Genomic DNA, 19608 nt, shown 5'->3' with positions numbered 1-19608 from the left:
TTATGACGGGATATTTACCATGTACCGGGGCTCATGAAAATTAATAAACATAGTAAATATCCCGTCATAAGTTCTAATAAAAGATCTGATTCTAAAGTAAGCCCCCTGGTATTATTGGGTCTTGTTAAATGTTGGCGTCACTCATTGAAAATAAACAATCACCTAATTTAACCATTAAAACTAGTACTTTAAAGCACTAATTCAAACAGAAACATCATTTCTGAAGCCTAATTACATACATGCATACTCCAAAACGAATTACCGTTTCAAAGTATGGAAATTGGACATAGCATGTGCGGTCACTTAATGTTAAACACTTGTGTCCCCCTTACTAAACGTATCAATGGACAAATTAAACACAAGATAACATCATCAAATGATTGCAGGAAAACGACAATTTATTTTACATTGCTCATTAAATACAACAGTATTTATGCACATAAATCTTGATTTACATAATATATTCATGCTACGGTATTCTTGCAGCTATATTTATTTACAAATGACGTATAATGCATTTTTATTTTTATGAAGAAATCAAATAAGTTTTGTAATCGCATCACAACACATCAACAACCTATTAGTAGCCACTGCTGACCAAAGTATCTTCTCGCATGGAGAAGGTTTGAGCATTAATCACCGCGCATTCTCAATGCGATTTCAAACTTATAGTAATTAGAAATTATAAGCCCAGCTTTCCTCACATTATTTTCCTTCACCGTTTGTCACTGGTGTCTAAATAATCTTAGAAAGTACGTATAACTCAGAAAAGTCGCATTGGTACTTGCCGTTGGAAGGTACCGCTCTCTTATGCATGAGAAGCGGGGGTCTTAAAAGTTTTGTAATACGTAATAATAATTTTATTTGACCTTCAAAACGCCAGGTGTGTATGTCCTGTATGCGTCTGCCATCGGATGTTTGTCCTATAGATTTTTTGGCGAACAGAAAGTACACCTGTTTGCAAAAACATCTGCCTGTTCAATATTGTAATACTTTTTATATGTTGTATTTTATAACAATAAACGCGACGGACCAAGTAATTTTAAGACGTAAGGCTTACTTCCTATTAAAATAACCGATCTCAATTTAAAATATTTAAATTCATATCGATTCTACTTAGAGGACTAAGAGGGAGGCCTATGTTCAGCAGTCGACGTCTCTCGGCTGATGATGATGATGATGTTTTTTAACGTTAATAAGTCGTGCCTTTGGCTATCAACCCGCTTACTGCCAGGACGGCGAAGCGAAGATGTGGCTGAGGATGGAGCACACATATTAAGAAAGTACCTATTTACTCTGAGTCTCTGTCAAAAATGAAAATCGATCTAAAGATCTCGAATTAAGATCGGTTATTGCAATTGACCTATGATTTCTCTCAAGAATTGGACAATCAAGTACATTTTTTAAATCTCAAAACTGGAACTAATCGTGTTCAAATAAATTAACGTCTTCTTAGCTTAGCGTGTCGATGGCAATCTAGATTAAATCGACCCAGAATTGGACAAATTAACAAACGGTTTATTCATTAGTTTAAATGAGTTGTAACACACTATACTTAGATATTATGAAACAAAAATATAATTTGAATTTTATAAATATGTTTTATTTTATTTTATGGCATTATAAGCCGGTAAACGAGCAGATGAACCACCTGATGGTAAGCAATCGCCGCCGCCTATGAACAGCGGAAACATCAGAGGTGTTGCCGTTCCAAGTGTGTTGCCGGTCTTTTTGGGGTTAAAACATTAAGAGTTGTTGGGGAATCGGGGATGGTGAAGGAGGGTATACTCTCACACAACGAAACGTAATACGTTGACGGGATTTGACCTAAAACATTTAAACTATATATATTCAAAACTAATAATTGACTTATTATCTACCCAATTCTTTACAGGCATAGTAGTGGCCCTGCGTCTCTTGTCAAACGCGGGGAGCATATCAGAAGCAGTTAGTTCCGGAGCCACCGTGACTGCTAAACGTGGTTTCCCTGACGTCATCATGCCGGGCGACGTTCGCAACGACCTCTACCTGACGTTGGAGAAAGCAGAGTTCGAACGAGGTGGAAAAAGTACCGCGAAGAATGTTCTAGCCACTGTCACCGTACATGATAGTACTGGACAGGTTATTAATGTAAGTTCTTTTTGCTATATAGGTACTTCTTGGTATCTGTATATGGTATTTTAGACCTTAACGTTTCTTTGTTAGGGTTTAATGTTCTTTGCATATCGTGACATTATAGTCTGTTAGTTATGTTTCCTTCCTGTACTAACAGGAATGTACTAACATTAGTATTTAGTTGTTGTTCTATAAAATTTCTAAATACCTAACGGTTGGAGTATGATTACAAACTTGACTAAATTGATTTTCCCAGTTATCGGTCAAAAGCTTTTGTGTTTACTTCGCTAATCAACTGAGGTTAATAGAGTTTTCAATTTCATATTAACTGTTATCGCTGATTAGAAAGCCATTTGTTTGAAAATCACACCAAACGAGTTCACCAACGTAGTGCTTTTATTAATTTGTTCAATGCATTCTGACTGTCAGCGCCATCTGTTATTCAACAAGCGAAGTAAAGCAACTGCATCAAAGATTTTAGTGTTACATCATGAAACGTGAGAATAATAATTGTAATGCTTCAGTAGAACTGTATTATTTTTAGAAATTAATTACATACTTTATATATCATTTATTTATTATTGGCATCATTCTACATTTTTTTAAACCAATACTTGCGTTACGTATTCAGATAACTAACAATGTTCTCTCTTCTGTTTTTTTTTTTTTTTCGTAAATATGCTATAAATAATAAACTAAACCTTATTTCAGGAATGTGTATGGGGAGCGAGTGGCAATGGGTCCACGTCGTACGAGTCAGTGGTACTATACCACAACAACAGTCCGGCGTGGGGAGAGCACCTGCGGCTCACTGTGCCACTGGAGACGTTCACTAATGCACATGTCCGCATCGAGTTTAGGCATTGTTCCAGTAAGTATAAATCTATTACAATATTTATCACTAGCTGACACGGCAAACTTCATACAGCCTTAATTATTATTTTTTACACTTTTAAAACCTTCCCTAAACTTCCACAAATAATTCAAGACCAAAATTAGCCAAATCGGACAGCCGTTTTCAAGTTTTAACGAGACTAACGAATAGACATAATTTTTTATATATAAGAAGAAAAATGTCCATTATATATATTTTGAAGCTTATTTCAATTTATTAGAAGGCTCTTTACAAATTTTATGTGATAATTTTAATGTTGTGGTGGTGTCACAAAAAAAGTTTCAATGCTCCTAAATCATATCATTAGGTTGATTAGAAGAGTAAAAAGACATCGTGCCGGCCGCGCCGTAGATTGGAAGAAATATAAAAATAAATAAAACATAACTTCAGTAGTTTATGTGTAAGTAAATATTATTAATGAATATTACAGCGAGAGACAAAACGGAGAGGAAACTGTATGGTTTCGCGTTCGCCCGATTGATGGAAGCTAGCGGGGCTACTTTGAGGGATGGTGCACATGAACTGTATGTTTACAAATGCGACGATCCTACCAAGTAAGTATACGTTACATGACACCTTCTTAAATAACAACTCTTTAGGCTTAAGGGAAGTGGAAAATTTCTTTTTCACTTCTAATAATATCTTCTGATTTATATCGTTGCGGGATCCAAGACAGTCATTAATGTCCTTGGGACGCGCCGGACTTCAGTGTTCCGGTGTTTTCATGATTGGATCTACTGTAGATCCTGACATACATGAGTTGCACCGGTTTAAGAGCTTGTGGCGGGTTTGACAAGTAATCCTAAGACTACTTCACATACGTTTGCTGAACAACATCTCACAAACAAAAAAAGATTCTAGCGAGAAACACCATATTTTCAGTCCCAATACTAGGTACTTTACTTACAAGTAAAGTACCTAGTATAGGACTACAGTCCAAAGGTATTGTTTGTTTTTTTGTAGCTACTGTAACAACTAGCATAATTTCATATAATACTTTCTTCCCTAGATTAACATCAGCGAGCTACCTGTCCCTACCGTCATGCGCAGCAGACAGTGCCCGCGCGGGCTCAGTCAACGGCGTCGTGCCGACATTCCAAAGAAGTTCCAAAGAAAACTGCACCATCAGCACTTTACTGTGCTCCACTAAGTTAACTCAAAATGGTAAGTTCTTACTAAAAAAATAAAATTGTGTACATACGTCCAGGCTCCGTGTAATCATTATTATCATTAGAACATCTGCCACTAGACGTCCATAACATCACACAGGCCTATCCCTCACCTAATGACTAAAATTGGTGTTTTATTTCTGGTAGTCACTGAATTTATGAGTAGCTTAGCTTATCTGGACAATATAAAATCCTAGCCAAATTTTGTTATGCTTTGAGCTGGGAATCAACACAGTCAACAAACTATGCAGAAACACTAAGCAAAAATGTGTGATTATTTTAAAACGTTATTTTTAGGAGAATGAACATAGTACTTATATTAATTCCTGTATATTTTATGCAACATTATACCACAGAGGTATTATATTCCTTCATCATTTGTCACCTCAATTATTTCTCGCCTCGTAACACAATCTCGTATCATGTGACCAAATCTTAATGGCTAAATAACTGACAGCCAATCAAGGGGTCGCGAGTTCAAACGCTGTTAATTTAACTACGCATCTAATATGTCGGTCACGAGAGTCCTTCTAGCGAGGTTGTTTTAGATTAATAACTTGTTTGGTAAACAATTTGATTAATTTAAGGAAAGAACTTGTGTTTGTACTGATTATCGTGAACATTTCTTAGCATACCTTTTTCTTGTGTATGTGAAAGTCTTTCACAGACATTTAAATTGGTTGATAAACTCTTTCCTGTTATATTTAATTAATGAGAAGAAAGTGTAATTAAAGTACATCAATTTTCGTATTTATACGTTTCGAGAAAAGCATTGTACTTTGGTTTTATTGATCATCTATCGTATTTACAGAAAAACTAAGTATATGTTAGTCTACACACAACCACAAAATCGTGTGGGCCTTCTGATTCGATTATTTACTAAAAGATGTCTCGTATCCACCTCCACAGAGGATCTCCTAGCCCTACTGCAATGGCGCGCCCGTCCAGAGAAGGTGCAAGAGACGTTACTTCGTGTACTGAGACTGGGCGACGGACTCAGCTGTGAAGAACTCATCAAGTTCCTTAGAGATGTACTAGACGCTTTATTCGCGCTGTTCTCTACTGAAGATGGGAATAGGTAAGTTACTGAGGCTCTGGTGCCATTTATTATTAGCGTTTTGGTCTAGTTTAATTGGAAACAATAATCCCAGTTTATTTTATGAATAAAAACGAGCTGATAGATTTTTTAAATACTAACTTTGTGCATTGATAATCTCAAAAATACCAAATGAAGTTGTATGTTATGATTGTCTCTGATAATGGTTTGTTTTGTGTTGAAATCAATTTTACATTGCCAAACTACATAATATAATGCATAATATTCTGCAATATGATTTGTATTAAACTAATTATAACGTTTATTTTCCAGTACGCCACATTCAGGCACAGTGTTCCTGGTATTGATATCGATATGCAGCTTGCTAGACGAGAGTCGGTTTCAACATTTTAGGCCGGTACTGGATGTTTATATCGAAGAACATTTCTCTGCTGCTCTAGTTTACAAGTAAGTTACATTTTGAGAAATTTCTAAATAATATGAACAAGTTCTTCCTACTTGCGCAAAACTGCTTCTAAGTAATATCAACCAATACCTGTCTCGTTCGTCGAGTGGTCGCAAGTACGACTGCCGCACAAAGGGTCTTGGTTTTGATTGCCGGTCGGGCAAACACTTCATACACAAAGAAACTAGCATTAATCATCGTCCTTGTGTACGACCAATTTGTAATTTCATTTGAACAAATTTTCACACTACCGTAATATCAGATTTCTTTAACCCTAGAAGTAACTTAACCCAAACTTTTAGACCAATGAAAAACGAATATACGCTTTGTTCCGGATTCCTATTGGTTATTGGGTCAAAGAAACCCTATCTTACCGATATTCTATTTACAGAGGCCTCCTATCATCAGTACAGCACTGTGCGGAATGGGCAGCTAGCGCGGAAGGTCAGGAACCAATTCGCAAGTGTCTACGTTCTCTAGGCGCAGTGTTCAGACTGGCTGTGAGATCTCGACGTCTGTTCGCTAGAGCTACCGGTGGACAGTATGAAGATAGCTTCAGAAGAGATGTCAGGGCTGCGCTACATGCGCTAAAGGCTTTTGCGCAACACCCTTACAAGGAACATCTTGCACCGGCTCAGGTTTGTTGAATTTGTTTTGTGTTGTGGTAATTCTTGTTTATTTGTGTAATTTGTAGGCATTTTTCTTTGAAATTCTTTTTATATTAATTGTGATTATTTTCAAATTCTAACTTATTATATTATTATACATTCCAGTGGTGATATAAGCCATTAATAAACAATTAACGTTATAAAATGCATACGAATAAAATTTAATTGCTTGCTCATGATTAAAGCATTTTGCGTAAACTGTGTGATGGCTGGGCGACCGGCTGCCGCGCAACATGTAGCAGGTTCGATTCCCGCACTCTTTGTGTGATCCACAAATTGTTGTTTCGGGTCTGGGTGTTATGTGTATGTGAACTTGTATGTACTTTGTAGACGCACTCACGACCGCACATAGACCGTTTTTATAACTTATCCATTTAATCATGCCTTCTTTAACATATACCTCTACAAAAAGAATCTTCTTCTTTCTTGTGTCAGGTGGCGCTGATGTCGTCGTGGGCGGAGGTGTCCCGCGAGGTGTGCGGCGCGCTGGGCGCGGGCGAGGCGGCGCGCGCCGCGGCACTCGTACTGGACGCGCCCCCGCACCACCCGCCGCCGCCGCCACCACTCGCACGGGCACGACTGCACGCCGCGCAGGACATACTCAAGGGGCCGCTCGGGGAGGACCCGGGTAACAACACTCTCTTTCATTATTACTCTGATGAACTGAAAATGTGCGATCAGAGTATCAAGGATTTTTAAGCATAGCTCTGCCTACCCTGTTCGCACTTTGTATGTGTAGCTTTTTTATAGCTACCATACGATTGGACCGTAATTCTGACAGTTTAATAACTGACAAGACTTACAACAGAGCCATGACCATGAGGTCAATTATTTTAAAATGCAAAGGAAACAACCAAAATGCCAAAAAGTTAAAGTAAAAATAGATAAGAACAGGTGTACACTCTAACTTGTACAATGGCAATGACATTTACGAATAAAAGGCTTGACATTGCAAGAAAAAACAAAATCATTGTATCTGTAGCTACAAATTTCAGCTTTTTGGAAATTATTTCGCCAACTACGTTATCAAAACCATCGATTGTAAAATATTTAATAATCATTTCAGACTTCGCTTTCATCATTTACTTTCTACTATCATATGTCATACTTCCAAACACAATAGTTTCATTCCTGAGAAACTCGTATACAAATGCACATTAATGACATAACATTTTTATTTCCACAGAGGCAAGAAACATAATCCTAACAACAGCCTGCCACCACCTACGAGTGCACCTCGCTCGACGGGACGAGCTACAACAATGTGCTGAGATGATAGGAGAACTAGTGGCTCTGCTGTGGAAGAAACCAGACCCCGACCGACCCGTGGAGGATGATGAACTGGACCCCGACGTCGATGTGCTCTGTCTCAACACCTTGGATGTGTTGGTGGAGACTGTGCTGCATCTGATTGGAGGAAACTCGCCTGTGCTTGTAAGTAACTTATTTCTATTCATATTTGAAAGCGAAAGTAGGTGTCGGTTTAGCTTTCCTGTTTAACTTGATGTGATAAAGGTGAAATAGGGCCTTGATCCCAGTTTCTTCTCATTGGCATTATCAACACGGTGACAGTCCACTGATGGACGTGTAGAATTCCTCTGCAAAATAAGAATTCCATGCTTAGCAAACGGATTGGAGATCGCAGATGAGAAGATCCATTTTTTTAGAGAGCGCTGATGCCCAATATCTGCTTAACGTGAATTCCCTTAGTCCGCCCTTTAACACACCCGCGATATAAGTAGCGGTGACAAAAGTACACCTGCCCTTTAACTCATAGTAACTGCCGTGATGTAAATTTTAAACGTTTTTTTCCCCCAGGGATCAATGGTAGCTGGTCTCCTCGGTGTAATGGAACTACTGAAGCCCGTCCACTACCAGCGACTGTGGAGCCATCTAGCTCCACACCCACATGATCGGAAACCACTGAAAGACTTCCTCATGCGAGCCTTCTTAGTCTTCAGGCATCTTATTGAACAAGACGTAAGTATAACCAAATAATATATAAATATAATATAATAGATTATTTTAGATTTTTAAAAGGAATAAAATACTTATTTTACTTATTGCTTGCAATATTAATTTATCTTAAATGGGTAGTATCCTCGGTCAAAAATAAATTATTACAACTTTTCAATACAATAAAATATTAAAAAATAATCACACTCTCATTCATAAAGGGGATTGACCAACTTGTATGGGACTTTGGCTATTTTTGAACAAGCACTTCAGCTAATAATATATGTTTGATTTATTAGTTCATATCAGTAAGAATGAAGATACAAACTTAGTTTTGTATCAAGATTTATATTTAGATATTTTTTTACATTTTATTGAAACTGATTATGCATGAAATAAAACATTTTTTTTTCTATTAAATTGCATTATTAATCCGATTCATATGTAATTAAAATATGGTCAAGGAACCCGGCAGGTGGATTAATAATTTTTTGGTACCTTGCCCAGCTTAAAAACCAAATAATAGTTATTATATGTGCACATCAACCTACTGTTATATGACCCACCATGCAGTTGCAGCAATAATGTTTTGTTAGTGTTATTTTCATATAATATATATACAAAATATGTTTTCCTACTAATGTGTCTACTTTGTATTTTCCCACGCAATAAATTGGAGTTTCAACACTCACAATGCAAAAGAACAAAGCGAATAATATCTGTCATTTTGACGAAAAACACAACAGATTGACAGCAGATTGGCAGCACTAAAGTCAAATTCAAAGCAAACTACTACAAATACTAGGTCTTATCATAACAAATACCAATAAAAATCGATTTTTAAAGTTACAAAGTTATTAGCGTCAGACATTTACTAAAATACTAGCTTTTGCCCGCGACTTCGTCCGCGTGGTTGTGTTAGTGGTTGGTGGTCAAAATTAAAACGCCTTCTACCCTTTTTATTCGCTATAAAAAGTAGCCTATGTTCTTTCGTTCCCCATTAAGTGTCTAAATACAAAGTTTCGCTGTTACAACTTTAAAACTGACGAATTTCCATATGACCATTCATCCCCTATTTTTACCCACTCTCCCCTATTTTTTTTGCAATAAAAAGTAGCTTAGGTTCTTTCGTTCCCCATTAAGTGTCAATGTTGTTCTTCAGGGTCTATTCTATCTCTGTACCAAATTTCATCAAAATGTTCAGTTTACTGGTTTAGTCGTAACGGCGTAAGAGTAACAGACAGCTGTCTGTCTGTTACTCACACAGAGTTACCATTTATAATATTAACCGCGGGTACCTTACTCATAGATCTAAATACCCCTCTCCCGCACGCGCACCCCTCCTGACCTTGGCGACGTCCACTTCGCAACGGGCCGTGCAGAAGAAATCGTAATATTTTAATTTCACCACAAATCCAAAACCAAACGTCCAATTTTAATCATTCAAAGACCAAATATTATCAACATAAACTGTACTTATTGATGAAATAATTTATTTTGATAAGGATTAATAGCATGAGTAAAATAAACGCGTTTAAATGTAGTCCAAAAAAAATCAAGATTTTTAAATAAAAATGTGGTTGTTGTGCCTCACTCGACATAGATAGGTATAGTGTGTCGCGGACTTTTTTGTAGATATTTATAAGATCTACAATTAATTATAACATTTTATGGTTCTATCTTTTGTAGTTTAGGCAGCGTACGCAAAATAAGTAACTTCTTTGATTGATTTTTTTCAGTTTGTGTCCGAAAAATCCAAATATCTTACGGAACCCTATTTTTTTCCAAAATGAAATATAGCCTATGTTACTCGTGGATAATGTAGCTTTCGAATGGTGAAAGAATTTTTAAAATCGGTCCAGTAGTTTTTGAGCCTATTCATTACAACCAAACAAACAAACAAACAAAGTTTTCCTCTTTATAATATTATTTCAAAATAAAATATAGCCTATGTTACTCGTGGATAATGTAGCTTTCGAATGGTGAAAGAATTTTTAAAATCGGTCCAGTAGTTTTTGAGCCTATTCATTACAACCAAACAAACAAACAAAGTTTTCCTCTTTATAATATTAGTGTAGATAAATAAAATTTTTGGTAAATTACATTTTTGTTGAGCAGCCTGTTCAAAAATAGCCAGATTTGGACAATCTCCTTTGATGAACTATTTAATTTTCGATATTTTCTAGATAAATTTCTAGGAATAAGTCTGCTATTTGACGTCTTATGACGTTATAACGCAGTATTTCATACAAAATTCATAGAAAATATCGTTTTTGACGTTTCGAAAAAGTATTGAATTTGACTAGTAGGAAACTAGCCTAATATTAACTATCCACTAGCTTTCAAAATATTGGATAAATCGAATCAATCGAATTTATCGATATTTACAGCCAGAACAGCTGGCAATACTTTTAATCATTAAATAATTAAAATAATCTATTTGCTCAGATAGATCATTGGAGACTCCGCTAAGGGAAAATGGGTATTTGTATCAAACAAACAAACATCTATATTTCATTTTATAAGAAACAACAGGCAAGCAAAGCCCGCTTTCAAGTTACTGAGAAATTTTAAGAATAAATTCATACTTAGTTTCATTGTCAAAAGTAGATATAATAAATTTAACAAATGAGCCTTGTTTATTAGGTATTCCCAGGGGACTGGATGGTACTGCGCGTACAAAGCTGTAAGGTGCTTCTCTCAGCTCTGCAAGACTTGGCTCAGCCGCTACTCGAAAGGTTCCTAGGAGACGAACCGCCTCAGTTTGATTCCCAGGTATGTTGTGAAAAGTTATTTTAAAAATTACTATCAAAGAAAACACAAAAACGTACACGACACGCAACAAAACACTCGATATGAGTGTTTGCACCTCTGCTGCGTGAGCATGCAAATGCAAACACAAGAGCGTGAAAATACATCTACAAGCGAAATAAACAATAAAAACGTTTTGTGTTGTTAGTGTAGCATGGACTTCCGCAAAGTAACACCTATCTCTATCCTGTATACTTTTTAATTTTCTATTTGAATGAATAATAATAAAATCTCAGACTATCGCGAACGTTACTACACATAACACAACTACTTTGATTGGATTATACGCGTTTATTTTAAAAAGTAAATAAAAGCTTGAATCCTGATAAAGGTTTGCCTGTAAAATATAATGCAAAGTTTTGGAAAAATCTATTTATTCCAGCTAATTGTTAAAATATATTTCCTTTTAGTTATGGTCAGGCTACATGGAGTTAGGCGTGGCCCTGGTAACATCTACCGCGCTCCAACCGGAGCGGTGGTCGGGTCGCGGACCGGACAGGCCGCGGATGCGGGCCGCCGCCGGCATGAGGGTACTGGCTACTTGGAACCTTTTAGGTGAGTGTTTGATGAATGTATGTTAAAAGCTTAAATGTTTTACTTTTATTTGGCACTTACGCCCGAATACTGTAACGCTACTCAATTTTAAGGCGTACTTAAATGTCGTGCTATCTCTGTCTTTTATAAAGAATTTGCTTTGACAACTATTCTAGAGAGCATCTTAAAATTGAGTGACGTTTGAGTATTTGAAGATAAGTTTAATAATTTGGGTTTGCGATTAAACATGAGTTACCCTACATTTAGTTTTAATTACGGAGGGGTGGAATCTCCTACTAGAAGCATTCGTATGCTCCAACCACCGTCAGATTAAGAAATTTAGTGTCACGAAAAATATAACTTGCAAGCAGCCAAGTCGGCCGTACCAATCTTTCTACAAAGCAGTTCAGACAAATTTCGATGTCCTCGTATTATTTTCTTATACCCTATAATATCATTCCAATATGAATGCCATGAAAAAAATTACTTTCAACCAGCTAAGTCGGCCGTACAAATCTTTCTCCAAAGCAACTCAGATAAATTTCGTATTATTTATTTTTTTACCCAATATTACCGTTCCAACAGGTCCAGCCCAACTCCACTTAGTACCAGGCGCAGTAGGAGCTCTCCTAGAAATAACACTAGTAGGCGAGCTTCGTCGCGCGGCGCTAGGGGCGCTGGTGTCGTTAATGGCAGCCGAGCGAGCCCACGCGGGACATGCCCGACGGACTGAGGCCGCCTTGGTAGACAAACTCGACTCACTCGTAGCAGATAACAAGGCGGATGATCATTATCGACGACTCTTTGATACTGTGTAAGTATAAAGGTGCTCCCACACAGCAGTTATATAACGTTATACAACATTGTGTAACATTTATAACAGCATGTAACATACTCTACAACCACTGTTATAATTTGTTTAAACACAAATGTTATTGTTACACATTGTTGTATAACGTTATATAACCGCTGTGTGGGAGCACCTTAACATAATTGTACCAAATCCTATACAACTTGTCTCCTTTTCCATGTGAGAAGAGGCTTTGATGGTGATTTTTCGTCCAGGTACTGAATACTACCTAGTTTACTCCAACCAAATTCACCTAGATCGATCATGGCCTTTAATCATTAACAGTAAGCACCTGAAATGTTTGTTTAGCCATACATAGTACTATTAACATTAACACATTATAATTATTTTATTAATTGTTTTCTACATTTTTAAATTGTTAATCGTGAAAAAAAATCATTTAAAAATATAAAACAAAAAAAATCTATAATATCCTGGTGGCCAGACATCAAGACCTTCAGTCTTGATGTCTTGATGATAGGATATATTAATATCCTATCATCTACGTATTGTATATGTATTGTAATAATTATGTATTTTGTTGTCATGTATCTATCTTATCTATGTTATATATCATTTATTTCAACTGTTCATCCTTCCTGTTTGTAATATTTTCCTATTCTAATAACATTTATATTGTCCACGCTACTCAGGGAACATTTGAGCTCAGTGTAAGTATCAACCAACCGTTTATAAACACAACAATATGTATTTAAACTCGTTATTTGTATTAATTGTACACTAATTACCTGTTACTAAAATAGTACTAATTTAGTTTGTATTCTGCGTTAGAGTATACGGTCGTGTTTTGTAGGGAAAATATGTTATTTTATATATAATTCAAGTTAATTTGTGATTTCAATTAGATTGAGTGATACAGAAATTGTGTCTCAAGTGTTGTAATGTCCTAAAAATGTCATCACATAATGATTTGGGACAGATTCTTTCAATTGCAAGTAGCCACAATTTACAGGTAAAAGTAAAGCATTTATAATACTCGTATGAGTAAATTTTAAAGCTATTTATATCTAATTGGTTTTAAAAAGAGAAAGGGTACGAAAACACAGAAAAAAATACGTATAATACCTAAACAAAAACTCATAGTTTATGCAAATACAATTCAAATGCATGTATTTACGTTTCACATGTTTAATAATAACAATTTTAGCTTATAATTTTCCTGTGTTTACACATAGGTTGATGGAGCGAGTATCGACGGAGGGGTGGCGCGAGGCGGGCGCGGCGTTCGTGGCGTGCGTGACGCGTCTGCTGGAGCGCCTGCTGGACTACCGCGCCGTCATGCAGGGCGCAGAGCACAGGGACAAGAGGATGGCCGCCACCGTCAACTTGCTGGTCAGTCTAACTAAAGTGTTATCATCAACGCAGGACATCCTTCCACAAGTTGGATGGATGACTTGATATAGAACTCAGGGAGCCGCTGGATTTGTTATGATATAAGCTGGTAAACAAGCAGAGGGATCACTTGATGGTAAACAATAACGCCGCCGCTCATGGACACCTGACATACCAGCGGCAAGTGCATTGCCGGCTCTTGGGGGTTAGGCATTTAAAGGTTGTAGGGGGAATCAAGGGTTGGAAAGATTGGGAAGGTGGGTAATTGGGGCTCCCGTAACCCCACTCACACAACGAAATAGAACACAAGCGTTGTTTCACGTTGGTTTTCTGTTAAGTCGTGGTATCACTCCGGTCGTGCCGGCCCATTTGTGCCGAAGCGTGGCTCTCCCACACTTCCACAGTGCAGGCTAAATTTGAAATAAGATCCTTTCGCCATGCATGGCAATTGATATACTATATTACCTGTTTAGTTGAGGATTTGGTGGTAGTATGTAATTCTTTTCACCATTCTTATATAAATTATTATCAAATGATTTCCTTCCAGAACTTCTACAAGAACGAGATAGACCGCAAGGAGATGTACCTGCGCTACGTGTACAAGCTGCATGATCTCCACATCGCGTCCGATAACTTCGTCGAAGCGGGCTGCACTTTACTGGTAACTTCATGATTATTGGCTTATTTAAATGTTGTTTGATTTATTTATTCATAAGTAAGTTGTTAATAATAGACATGGTTTCTTATCTCTTTTGGTGAGGAATATAGACGGATAAATTTCACTTTCATTCACCAAATATACTTTACTGGGTATACCAAAAATACTATACTGGGAACCCTATAAAATATTGATATTTTCCAATGATTTAATTCTCATAGTAGGTATACTTTTAAAATAGTCGCATAACTTTGCACGTTGTAACAAAATATTAAAGAATAAATTAAAGCCACAATTTAGGCTGACAGTTATTATTCCTCATTTTACCATCTACAATGTGTGTATTTTCATTTCAGTTATACGCAGAAACATTGAGTTGGGAGAGCGATCAGATTGGCGTGGATCCCGAATACCCGGAGATGCCAGAGTGGAAACGTAAAGAAGCCATCTACAACCAAGTGCTGCAATATTTTGATCGTGGAAAGGTACGTTTGTTTTAAAAAATACTGAACAGGTATCTAGGATATTTGCTAGTGTCTCAAAAAACTTTAATTATTAGGTATTTTGTGACTACCTCACTGGTCAATAGACGTGCAAATAGTGTAATTTACGAGCGAAGATGGTTCATTCAAATCTATTTGTTTTTTATTCGACAAAAACTAATGCTTGACTACAATCCCACCTGATGGTAAGTAGTGATGTAATCGTTGATGGTGAGGCGCACTAGTTTCTTAAGAGCCTATTCACTCTAGACTTGAAGACACCCACATGTTTATAAGCTCACACCCGATTACATGTTACTCCAGCGAGAACTGTGTTACATTTTATCATATTTAAGGTAAAGCGCACATCTATTTAATCCTTCTTTAAAAGTATGTTTACAGCTATTTTGAAACTGTCTAAATAAACACTAACTGCGTTTTTTACTTCCAGTGCTGGGAAAAAGGTCTGCCCCTACTCCGCGAGCTAGCGACACTGTACGAAGTGAAGCTATGTGACTACCCACGTCTGTCGCACTGTCTGCGAACACATGCGACCTTCCTGGACTCCGTCATGGAACAGCTCAGACCTGAACCTGAGTACTTCAGGGTCGGATTCTATGGGAAAGGGTGTCCGTTGTTTGTGAGGGTAAGTTACCTAATTTCAACTTTGTTACCATTCAATCATTGAAGAAAAGTACGTATGGAATTATCGGCATCGTACTAGTGACCAGTAATTCTGTGATTTACCACCTTTATTATTTGTTTTGAGTTTCCGATATTTGGTAATGTAACTGGTGTCAGTACCCTTAGTACGAGTTTGCTTTATATTTAACGAAATCGATCGCGTTCGGCGCTCTGATTGTTTGGTTCATTCGCACCGACCAATCAGAGCGCCGAACGCACCACCATTTCAATTTCATTAAACATAAAGCAAACTTGTACTAAGGATGTATTAATGACCAAATACGAAGAGTGGTGATTATAAACTACATGTATTTACTTGATTTGTTCCTTAGAACAAGCAGTTCGTGTACCGCGGGCACGACTACGAGCGTATCGGCGCGTTCACGCAGCGCCTGCAGGCCGAGTACGTGGCCGCGCACATACTCATGCGGAACACGCCGCCCGACGACTCCGTCATCGCTAACGACGGACAGTGTCAGTAGCATTTTAATTTATTATTATATATTTTATACCTTATTCATGTAGCTGTTTGGCTTAATGAGGTAACTGGACTGGTTTGTGTTCTTGGGTCAAAATTAATTTAAGTAATAGTGTCTCGAGATTTATAAAAAATATTACAGTATTTTGTACTATCATTATAACTTGAGACGGGATATTGTGATAGTGTTAGTGACCATGTCAGTTAAAAAAGGATTTTGTATCCATACAATACTAATTTCCCTTCGCGCTGTTTGTTCGTGATAAATAACGATTGAATAGAGATTTTTCTAGTGGACAGTGATTAAAAAGAACGATTAAAGTATATTTCTTAAAAAAATTGGTACAATAAAAATGTTCTATTGCTATTACCTACACCTAAAATACTTTTTAATAAACGAACATAATGAAAAACTCCGTCCAGATTTTAATTGATCTCACATTGCTACGACAGTTATTTATCTCTACGCAATACGCTTTAAATGCCAACAAATCAAAAATTAAATACATTATAGATATTCAAATCTGCAACGTGAAGCCGGTAGCGTCCCGCCGTCAGTGGCCGTCCGGTACTCCGGAGCAAGTGAAGCGGTTCTACGCCTGCAACGATGTCGACACCTTCCTCTGTGACAGACCACTACAGAAACCTCCCATTGATAAAGATAACGAGTTTAAGGTAAAAGCGACTTACAGTCTATTATTTTAAGACTTAAAATCTAAAATCCCTATGGGTATTTTTTGCTCTTTTATTTACTTCTTTTTTATTAAATGACATTTAAATGTGTTTATTTTCAGAGCCTTTGGATTGAACGAACGACATTAGTGACAGAGAACACACTGCCAGGCATTCTACGATGGTCTGAAGTTATTTCCAGATCTGTTGAAGAAATACCACCAGTAGAAGTAAGTGCACTCTTATCATACCTCATACCCTATCTATATACCAAATTTCATCAAAATCCGTTCAGTAGTTTCAGCGTAATTGACGAACAAACATCCAAACAAACAAACTTTCACATTTATAATATTAGTGTGATCTTACCTAATAGATGTGGCATTATGACATAGGTAATCCTATGTATATGTAAATCTATCAGTCTATTTAACACATCAATTACTTTGAAAGTCACACATTCTTAGTACTCGAAACCTGCAACAGTACTAACACAAACCTTCTCTTCCAGTACGCCTGCGAAACAATGGAAGCAACAGAACGGGAGCTTCGCAGCCTAATCTCGCAGTACACGGCCGACCCTACACTGAACATTAATCCATTCTCCATGCGACTACAAGGGACTATAGACGCGAATGTACAAGGCGGCATCACGAAGTACGAGCAAGCGTTCATGACGGCGGAGTTTGCCCGGAACGCCTCGCCCAGGGAGGCGGCCGCCGCAGCCAAACTAAGGAGGCTCGTGTCTTCGCAGCTTGCCGTGGTAGATGCTGGGCTCAGTCTGCATGGAAGATTGGCGCCTGAGGATGTGAAACCGCTTCATAGGTCTGATTTGTTGGATTGTGTTATCAAATGTTTTATTTGGTCAATGAAACAATGAATTTATATTTGTAAATTAGCCTAGCCAAATGAGCCCTTTCACACATCAAAATTATTATATAAAAAATATCTAGATGAGGTCGGCATTTCCTAACGAAATAAGCCGAGAAAAAATACCGAAACCAAACATAGAGATCGAGCATAGTCTGTAAAATCTATGCTGATTTTGTTATGAAGTCTTTCATTGAGCCTTAATAAAATTTTCATCAGATTGAAGACAAACCAACATCAACTTTAAAAGTAAACTTATTAATGTTCAAAATAGATTACTCAATAGAAAATACTAAGAATATTGATTTCTAAGATTGGTTGAAAAAAAAACTTTATGTACTATGTGATATGATTTATTTTCAGACGACTCGTGGAACGATTTAACCAACTACGCCAAAACTTAGGACCGGGATTGGCTCGGGCACGGAGACAACTATCAGAAAGTATTGTTAAGTAAGTAGTAACAATGTAAATTCTAGTGTTAAAGTCTACAAACTATTTAACTGTTTATCGAGGTACCTCAACTAGTTTCTAGTCACACGGGGCTCATATTTGTGAGCAGCATACGCAATCTTTGTTAATTTACACTAATGGTCCGTCTCGGCAATAAAAAAAACCGGCCAAGTGCGAGTCGGACTCGCCCATGAAGGGTTCCGTAGCAGCAAGTAGATGACAGAATATAAAACTTTTAAAATAACTTGGTTTTACATAGTGTTTGCATGAACGACAAACTTATATTTGCGGTTCTTGAAAATGTTTTATTACTTAAAAACTAATAATGATATCTCGTTCAAACCAATTGTCGTTGGTAGTTTCTATTGAAGTCTACAGCATATATATTTTTTAGATTTTTCACTCTCTTATTTTAAAAGTTAGAGGGGGGGACACTCATTTTTCCACTTTGGAAGCGTCTAACTTTCAAACGGTTGATTTTGTCGAAAAATGGATTTAGGAACCTTAATGTATTTTTTAAAGACCTATCCATAGACACCCATCACGGATATGTTAGATGAAAAAAAATTTTTTTTTAATCAGATCCATGTATGGAGTGCCCCCTTTAATTTTTAAATTTATTATTTTTTATTCAAAATTCGAATAGCGGTTACCGGAATACATCAACCTACAAAGTTTCAACTATGTAGGCCCAATAGTTTCGGAAATAAATGGCTGTGACATACGGACGGACGGACGGACGGACAGACAGACATGACGAATCTATAAGGGTTCCGTTTTTTGCCATTTGGCTACGGAACCCTAAAAACAACAGAGGAATAATGGTCCAATTTGGTGCAGTCGTTGAAGAGTTAATTAGTTTAACAAAACTATGTAGTACTAGCTACTTCCGCGCGGTTTCACCCGCTCCGCTTAGCTCCTATTGGTTATAGCGTGATGTTTTATAGCCTATAGCCTTACTCGATAAATGTACTATTCAACACAAAAAGAATTATTCAAATCGGACCAGTAGTTTCGGAGATTAGCGCGTTCAAACAAACAAACAAACAAACAAACAAACAAACAATCAAACAAACAAACTCTTCAGCTTTATAATATTAGTATAGATGTGTCTTACTATATTGAATTCTTTCAGCACGCCATTACCACCGGTCCCAGCACTGGACAAGCGATCTCAGAGTATACAACAAAGCGACAACTACTATGATGACGGCCATCTCTATGATAAACCAGTAAGTAAAGCCATATGTTGTTTTATACACACCAACACAAAAATCTTAACACATTTTAATGCGACACCTATTGCTAGGTTACAAAAACTATTAACATTAGTGATTTATGTCGTGGTGGCTTAGAGGTTTCGAGCCCGCTTCTTATGCATGAGAGTGCTGGTTCGAAACCTACCAACGGCAAATACCAATGTGACTTTTCCGAGTTATATGTAATTTCTAAGATTAT

The 19608-nt window shown here is 37.1% G+C and overlaps 1 protein-coding gene across 3 annotated transcripts in view; it reads left to right on the top strand.

The window, feature by feature from the left end:
• The window catches only part of LOC118262119 (dedicator of cytokinesis protein 4), a 68290-nt gene that overhangs the window by 42709 nt on the left and 5973 nt on the right, over positions 1-19608 (top strand). For 2 of the 3 annotated variants that reach the window (XM_035573261.2, XM_050701428.1), the window contains exons 9-32: positions 1895-2130; positions 2827-2986; positions 3441-3564; positions 4020-4174; positions 5089-5257; positions 5549-5683; positions 6073-6319; positions 6785-6977; positions 7536-7783; positions 8168-8329; positions 10952-11080; positions 11527-11671; positions 12236-12464; positions 13154-13171; positions 13697-13853; positions 14401-14514; positions 14868-14996; positions 15445-15639; positions 16010-16151; positions 16670-16830; positions 16950-17057; positions 17339-17652; positions 18061-18150; positions 19286-19382. In XM_035573261.2, the coding sequence (XP_035429154.2) occupies positions 1895-2130; positions 2827-2986; positions 3441-3564; positions 4020-4174; positions 5089-5257; positions 5549-5683; positions 6073-6319; positions 6785-6977; positions 7536-7783; positions 8168-8329; positions 10952-11080; positions 11527-11671; positions 12236-12464; positions 13154-13171; positions 13697-13853; positions 14401-14514; positions 14868-14996; positions 15445-15639; positions 16010-16151; positions 16670-16830; positions 16950-17057; positions 17339-17652; positions 18061-18150; positions 19286-19382 (3857 nt within the window). The remainder of the gene's footprint in view (positions 1-1894; positions 2131-2826; positions 2987-3440; positions 3565-4019; positions 4175-5088; positions 5258-5548; positions 5684-6072; positions 6320-6784; positions 6978-7535; positions 7784-8167; positions 8330-10951; positions 11081-11526; positions 11672-12235; positions 12465-13153; positions 13172-13696; positions 13854-14400; positions 14515-14867; positions 14997-15444; positions 15640-16009; positions 16152-16669; positions 16831-16949; positions 17058-17338; positions 17653-18060; positions 18151-19285; positions 19383-19608) is intronic. The other variant, XM_035573262.2, reaches the window with a different exon arrangement.

This window comes from Spodoptera frugiperda, chromosome 20 (assembly GCF_023101765.2).
Source record: "Spodoptera frugiperda isolate SF20-4 chromosome 20, AGI-APGP_CSIRO_Sfru_2.0, whole genome shotgun sequence".
Lineage (NCBI taxonomy): Eukaryota > Metazoa > Arthropoda > Insecta > Lepidoptera > Noctuidae > Spodoptera > Spodoptera frugiperda.
The sequence above is the reverse complement of the archived record's forward strand: the minus strand, read 5'-3'. Positions and strand labels throughout refer to the sequence as shown.